The sequence below is a fragment of the Neoarius graeffei genome, chromosome 14 (genome assembly GCF_027579695.1).
Source record: "Neoarius graeffei isolate fNeoGra1 chromosome 14, fNeoGra1.pri, whole genome shotgun sequence".
In the NCBI taxonomy this organism is placed as follows: domain Eukaryota; kingdom Metazoa; phylum Chordata; class Actinopteri; order Siluriformes; family Ariidae; genus Neoarius; species Neoarius graeffei.
The window spans coordinates 52735772-52743423 of record NC_083582.1 but is presented as its reverse complement, the minus strand read 5'-3'; the positions used below and the strand labels follow the sequence as shown (position 1 = coordinate 52743423).

Genomic DNA, 7652 nt, shown 5'->3' with positions numbered 1-7652 from the left:
ACCCCGCCTTTCACCCGTAGTCAGCTGGGATAGGCTCCAGCTTGCCTGCGACCCTGTAGAACGGGATAAAGCGGCTACAGATAATGAGATGAGATGAGACAACGTGGGCTTGAGCTTCTTTTAGGGACACTCCCCCTCAAAGTGATTTGGTGTCCTATAAGGTTCACATATTGTGACCACACACACACATTATCTCTAGCCGCTTTATCCTGTTCTACAGGGTCGCAGGCAAGCTGGAGCCTATCCCAGCTGACTACGGGCGAAAGGCAGGGTACATCCTGGACAAGTCGCCAGGTCATCACAGGGCTGACACATAGACACAGACAACCATTCACACTCACATTCACACCTACGGTCAATTTAGAGTCACCAGTTAACCTAACCTGCATGTCTTTGGACTGTGGGGGAAACCAGAGCACCCGGAAGAAACCCACGCAGACACGGGGAGAACATGCAAACTCCGCACAGAAAGGCCCTCGCCGGCCACGGGGCTCGAACCCGGACCTTCTTGCTGTGAGGTGACAGCGCTAACCACTACACCACCGTACCGCCCACATTAAATATGAGTTTCTTTTTTTATAATTAAATTTTTATTTATTTTTCAATAATAAACTTATGTCATCATAAAATTCTTTATGTAAAAGTCAATTTTTAATATTAATTTCTAATTGTTTATTTCTCTTTTTTAATAATTTTATGATGAAAGTTTGATATTTGATACAATCTAGAAGCAGGTGTTTGACATTTTCTTTTACATACAATGCGGGAAAAGAGAACGCGGTTTGTTGTTTTTTTTTTTTTGGTTTATTTGTTTATTAAACATCACGTGATCTTTCTACACCAATCACTGAAAGACAGGAAGTATTGACTTCTGATCGGCGCGTGACCGCATCCTCAGTCAAAAGTGACTGACGTGGCTTGTTGTAGATGTTTTTGGTTAAACCCATGTTAATCGTAAACCCTTGGCTTTCTCTCCGTTGTTAACAAGTTCGTTTTGGACGTGAGTTTGTCGTCATAACGAAGTGCAGCCGGTTAAGTCATCACCATGACCGGAAGGAACCCAGTGTTGGATGTCGGGGCTTTAGTGGCGGAGGCGCGCCGTGTTTATCGCGAGAACTTCGCTGAAGATCCCCGAGTGGCGGTTTGCGCTCCGGGCCGCGTCAATCTAATCGGAGAGCACACCGATTATAATCAAGGATTTGTTCTGCCAATGGTGATTTCAGACTATCAGTAATATTACTTGGGTGTAAGGCTGGATAATGTTGGGATGACTATAAAATTTGTTCTAAACTATAATGACTTAGTTGTGCTTTATCATTAAACAAAAAATTGCACAAGCCAAACAAAAGTAGTTGCACAGCAGAATCAAGCCATGCTCTTGGGCATGTATGCATGCGACCAACCAGTACCAACACACGTCCTTCAGACACTTTTAATGCATTTTAAAAGACTTGAGTTATTACTTATTGCTACCTTGTTTAGCTCGAATAATGTCAGGATCACATCTAATCTTATAGTTGTTCAAAAATGATCACAGGCTTTGCATTTGGTGACAGTCATGGTGGGCAGCAGCACCGCCGGCCAGAGCTGTTCTGTTATAACTGTTGCAGAATCTGCAGATGAGCCAAAGAGAGTGGACTTTAATCTACCAACAGACAGCACACCTTTGACAGGAGGACAACCTGTCTGGGCTAATTATGTTAAAGGCGTGGTGCAACACTACAGAGGTATCCTTACAGATTCTTCAGAACTTTCACAAACTTCATTGTGTTGCTAATTTGATATCAAACGCTGCAAAAGCAATCATGCAACAAGGAATTGGTGAGGCATAATTCACTGATTTTATTGTAGATGCCTTTTATTAGCTCAGCTTTGACACTTGCATTACAGTTTCCACATAATATCATATTTTTAAGTTTGTAACTAACAGACTAAATCTGAGCATGTATGACTGCATTTCCTGACAAAAAAAGTTAAGTCTTCTATGAAACAGATTGCAAAACTAAAAGAAGCTGATCATGTGGTTGGGTTTGTGCACAGCTCAGCCCCTGCCTGCATTTAAAGCTGTAATTGCCAGCAGTGTGCCACTGGGGGGTGGACTGTCCAGCTCAGCTTCTCTTGAAGTGGCAGTGTACACCTTCCTCCAGCAGCTGTGTCCAGGTAAGAAGAAATTATGTGGGTTTGATTTGAAATAATTGGTGTTCTGGATGACCGCACACCATCCATCCATCCATCCATCCATTATCTGTAGCCGCTTATCCTATTCTACAGGGTTGCAGGCAAGTTGGAGCCTATCCTAGCTGACTATGGGCGAGAGGCGGGGTACACCCTGGACAAGTCTCCAGGTTATTACAGGGCTGACACACCGAGACAAACTACCATTCACACCTACGGTTAATTTAGAGCCACCAGTTAACCTAACCTGCATGTCTTTGGACTGTGGGGGAAACCGGAGCACCCGGAGGAAACCCATGCAGACATGGGGAGAACATGCAAACTCCACACAGAAAGGCCCTCATTGGCCGCTGGGCTCGAACCCAGGACCTTCTTGCTGTGAGGCAACAGTGCTAACAACTACACCACCGTGCCGCCCTGTGACCACACACACCAGTCATTAATCTCAAGTTAATATGCACCATCGTAGAGTTTCATTCAGTGACACCAGCTAAGTTTGAGGTTTTATAGTTTGAATGTAATGCAGATGATAGTTTAGCTGCTTGAAGATTGATGAATGAATGCAAAAATAATTGTCTTCTCCAACAGATGATGGGGATAAAGTAGCAAAGGCACTAGCATGCCAGAAGGCAGAACATACTCATGCTGGAGTACCCTGTGGTATTATGGACCAGTTTATTTCAGTGCTTGGCAAAGAGGGCCATGCGTTGCTTATTGACTGCAGGTAGATTGTCCAGATGCTATTCTCTCTTTCAGTTAAAACAGCAAAATGGGAGATATTCACTATATAGTAGTATTTGAATCCCAGTGGCTTTTTTGGTAAATGCGCTGTTTGTGATCCATCTCAGATCATTGGAAGCCACTGCTGTTCCCCTGGCTGATCCTGGTCTGGTCATCCTTATCACAAATTCCAATGTGAAGCATGCACTGACAGGAAGTGAGTATCCTAGCAGACGAAAACAGTGTGAGGAGGCAGCAGCCATTATGGGCAAGAGCAGTCTAAGACATGCCACATTGCAAGATCTGGAGGGTAAGAATTATTGAACGTGCCAGAGAAGCATACATTTTCTCCACAAGCCTGGTTTCAGTTGACCGTGTAGGACTGTCATTTCAGATAAAGTTATCCACCCATTTGCTCTTTTGTAGATGCCAAAGACCAATTGGACAGTGTAACGTATAGACGAGTATGTCATGTGATTGAAGAGATTGAGCGTACAACAAAGGCAGCTGAGGCTCTTAAAAGAGGAGCTTATCAAGAGTTTGGAAAGCTAATGGTGGAGAGCCACAATTCCCTCAGGTAATGTACATTACATACAGAAGAATTTTAACTGCAAAACAGTGGAAGTGAAGTCAACTTAGAAACATGACAATTCTGTTTTAAGCAATATACAAGAAGTTTGTCCTCTAATATTTTATTCAATAAAGAAATACTTTCCTACCTTAACTATAACAAGCCATGTTTCTATTTGGTAGGAAAATGGCTGAAATATTTTTAAAATTCAGTTTGTAAATAGGGCGGCACGGTGGTGTAGTGGTTAGCGCTGTCGCCTCACAGCAAGAAGGTCCTGGGTTCGAGCCCCGGGGCCGGCGAGGGCCTTTCTGTGCGGAGTTTGCATGTTCTCCCCGTGTCCGCGTGGGTTTCCTCCGGGTGCTCCGGTTTCCCCCACAGTCCAAAGACATGCAGGTTAGGTTAACTGGTGACTCTAAATTGACCGTAGGTGTGAATGGTTGTCTGTGTCAGCCCTGTGATGACCTGGCGACTTGTCCAGGGTGTACCCCACCTTTCGCCCATAGTCAGCTGGGATAGGCTCCAGCTTGCCTGCGACCCTGTAGAAGGATAAAGCGGCTAGAGATGATGAGATGAGATGAGTTTGTAAATACTGAAGAAAACACATTTGAAATAATGGCTAAACTGTCAAGTCTTCTACTCAACAGTACTGTATGAATTAAAATAATCATATCTCTTTCCAGAGACCTTTATGAGGTGAGCTGTCCAGAGCTGGATGTGCTGGTAACTGCAGCAATGGAGGTTGACGGAGTCTTTGGGAGTCGTATGACAGGCGGAGGGTTTGGTGGTTGTACAGTTTCATTGCTTCAGTCTGATGCTGCTGAGAGAACTATGAAGCATATAAAGGTACTGTATATGACCATTCTGATTGCATTTACAATGCCACTTGTCTTGTTTTTTAAGTGACCACCTATTTTTCCTTAACAGGAGCAATATAGTGGATGCCCAACATTTTACATAACCACCCCATCAGATGGAGCTCGGGTCCTCAGTATGTTTAAGGAGAATCAGTAATGAAGTCAAAATGGCATTTCAACAGCTAAACACATAAGAAGGAATTAATTCATAAATCACATGTCATGGCAAATATTCCAAATGGAAAATCCTGATTTAATATAATCTTTCTAATTGTATACTTTTTTCAGTTTCACAATAAAAAGGAGCAGTGTGTGTGCATTTATTTATAAAATACAGGACAGTTATTCTTATGTATTGAATGTGAGTATACTTTTAGTACAGAAGAGGGTACTCAGTAACATATTCAAAGACCATAATTAGGGTTGCATATCAGCAAGATACTGTACTCTTGTGCTTGTAAATATGCTATAAGCTACTCTGTGAAAATATCAAGAGCAGAAGCTACAGAATCTTTATACAACACAAATAACCTGATTTTTTTTTTTTTAAATCTTGAACATAACTCAGCACAATGAGCTCACTTCTGGTGACACACAGCAGAAGCCAATGATGTAGGCTAACATGCAGGATAACGTTCACACAAATTTACACCCAAGTTCAATTTCTCCGATCCAGTCCACCTACTGGGAAGGGTTTGGGAGGTGGGAAGAAACCAGAGAACAAAGCGGTATCCAGACCCATAATCAGGCTCAAACCTGCAACCTTGGAGTTGTGATGCACTGCCCTCAAGCATGTATTATTTTTCTGTAACAATGTGGTTGGTTATTCCTGTGTTATAACTGTGTTTTCCTTACATATTCAGTCAGAAGGCAGAGTATCCTTAAGAGGAAAAATTACGCATTATGGGGACGTTAATGGTCTTTCACGTTATTTTGTAAATGTCGTCGTTGTCACTGCCGAACCCGAGTTGGGCTTGAGGCAAACCATGTTTGGTTGACTTGGCCAGAATTGCACCAGTAGGGTGGCCAGTTCCTTTTTGTGCACTCACACATATGAGCAGTTTAGAGTAGCCAGTTAACCTAACTGCATGTCTTGGACTGGGGGGGCGTCCAAAAAATTGCGATGAAAGTTGCGGGTGTTTTTTAGGTTTTTGTCGCGATTACATTGCGGGAGGAAGTGAAAGTTGTGAGAAATTGTTGCGATTTTCTCTTTTTGTGATTAAAATTGAGTGATATGTTAAATACTAAGTTATTACTGAAAAACTATTGATTAAAACAAAGACACTGAGAAATGGTCCTATAAACATCTTTACCAATATAAAAGATTACTAGGACTACAAAAATGCAGAAAAATAGGCTTTACTTATCCAAATGCACCTGTTGGTTCAAAAGTTAAAGTGCATAGAACCTCACAGCACAACATGAAGTTGCCTTAAAATATAATATAAATGCCTCAGCTTTCATGTAAGAAAAAAAAAACCTATTAATACTCGTACTGTGTGCAGGCAGTCTCTCCTGAAGACTAAATTAAACAATAATTATAAACTAATAAAATAAATGGCTCAGGCTTCATAGAAGAAAAAAAACAATTTGAACAGAATCTCAGTATGATGCTGAAGCTGCCTAAACAATGGAAAATAAAATACCATTTTGGTAAAAATGTTGGCATCCATTAATTTCTTGTATTAAGTAAAAAAATAATATAAAGTGCACACAGTCCTTCACTGTAAACATAACACACTTTCAGTAACAGAATTTAAGCCTATATAAACACTGCCTCGCACATGCTGCTTCTCTTGAACGTATACACGGAAGGTGGAAGGTAGTTTGTCGACGTCACCTCAAGACAACGCCAACGATTGGTCAAATTTGTGGGAAAGTTGCGGTGATTGGATATAATTGCAACACCGCCTGAATTTGCGGGGATGGGGAAAACAATGAAAAGAATAATAAATGACAGGTTAATATATACAGTTGAGGCTAAAGGACTGATAGAAAATTATCAAAGTGGTTTTAGAAGAGGCAGAGGCACCATGGATCCTTTAGTATATTTAGAGGATACCATAAGAAGAGCCCATGTGAATAAGGAATCAGTTGTGGCTGTCTTTTTTGATATTGAGAAGGCGTATGACGTGATGTGGAAGGAGGGCCTTTTGATTAAATTAAATCATATGGGAGTCAAGGGAAGAGTTTTTACATGGGTTAAGGAATTCTTATCAGATAGAACAATAATGGTGAGGATTAACGGAGTGACAAGTGAGCGGTATCAGGTAGAAAATGGTATCCCACAAGGGAGCATTATCAGTCCTTTATTGTTCTCCATTATGATAAATGACATTTTTAAGGAAGTAGAGAATTTTGTGGATGTAGCATTGTTTGCAGATGATGGTGCTTTATGGAAAAGAGGGAGAAATATTGAATTTGTGGTGAGTAAGATACAGCAAGCAGTTGATGTAGTGAATAAATGGTCCAATAGATGGGGTTTTAGGATCTCTATTGACAAAACTAAAATAATGGTTTTCTCAAGAAAGAAAATGGCTAAGGATATAAAAGTGAATCTCTCTGCTAATGAATTGGAAAGGGTTGACTCCTTTAAATACCTGGGCTTATGGTTTGACCAAAGATTAACGTGGGCAGTGCATATACAAAAAATGATTGATAAATGCAAGAAAGTAATAAATGTAATGAGATGTCTATGCGGAGTGGAGTGGGGAGCAAGCAGACATGCTTTAAGAACAATTTATACAGGTTTGATTATGTCTGTGCTTGACTATGGAATTATAATATATGGGTCTGCAGCCAAAACACTGTGGAATAAGCTGGATGTGATCCAAAATCAAGCATTAAGGTTATGCTGTGGTGCTGTTAAAACTACTCCAGTGCCAGCTGTCCAGGTGGAGATGGGAGAAATGCCTCTTCATCTTAGAAGAGAACAGTTAGCCATTGTGTATTGGGCAAATTTAAAGGGTCATAATGAAAATCATATGAGTCAACCAGTCCTGAGGCAATGTCAAGAGCGTGGAAATGCCCAAGTCAGAAGTTTTGGTTGGGTGATTAATGATAAAGTTAATGAGATAGGGTTTAGTGAATTAAAGATAAGTCCTACTGTGCCTATCCCAGCTGTCCCACCATGGGTCTTTAAAGAGATATCCATTGACCTGGGGTTATTAGAGGAGATGCAAGAGAGTAACATGGACAAATTAAGGGTTCAGAGCTATCTTATGGAGACGAGGATATAATTCTATATACAGATGCCTCTAAAATGGCTGGTAAAAGAGTTGGGGTTGCTTTTGTTATCCCAAAGTTAAAAGTCAAAGTAGGAAAAAGAATCA

The 7652-nt window shown here is 41.1% G+C and overlaps 1 protein-coding gene across 1 annotated transcript; it reads left to right on the top strand.

Moving 5' to 3' along the window:
- The first annotated feature begins 859 nt into the window (after nucleotides 1-859).
- galk1 (galactokinase 1) lies at nucleotides 860-4652 on the top strand. The gene is made up of 8 exons (XM_060939980.1): nucleotides 860-1213; nucleotides 1538-1727; nucleotides 2041-2160; nucleotides 2764-2899; nucleotides 3024-3205; nucleotides 3322-3472; nucleotides 4147-4309; nucleotides 4391-4652. The coding sequence occupies exons 1-8, from the start codon at nucleotides 1046-1048 to the stop codon at nucleotides 4475-4477; spliced, it is 1197 nt and encodes a 398-aa protein (XP_060795963.1). The 5' UTR covers nucleotides 860-1045; the 3' UTR covers nucleotides 4478-4652.
- Nucleotides 4653-7652: the final 3000 nt, after the last annotated feature.

Coding starts and splice junctions, on each gene's coding strand:
- galk1 (XM_060939980.1), top strand. CDS start 1,046: ATGACCGGAAGGAACCCAGTGTTGGATGTCGGGGCTTTAGTGGCGGAG. Junction 1,728..2,040: donor CGTGGTGCAACACTACAGAG/GTATCCTTACAG, acceptor GTTTGTGCACAG/CTCAGCCCCTGCCTGCATTT. Junction 4,310..4,390: donor GAACTATGAAGCATATAAAG/GTACTGTATATG, acceptor TTTCCTTAACAG/GAGCAATATAGTGGATGCCC.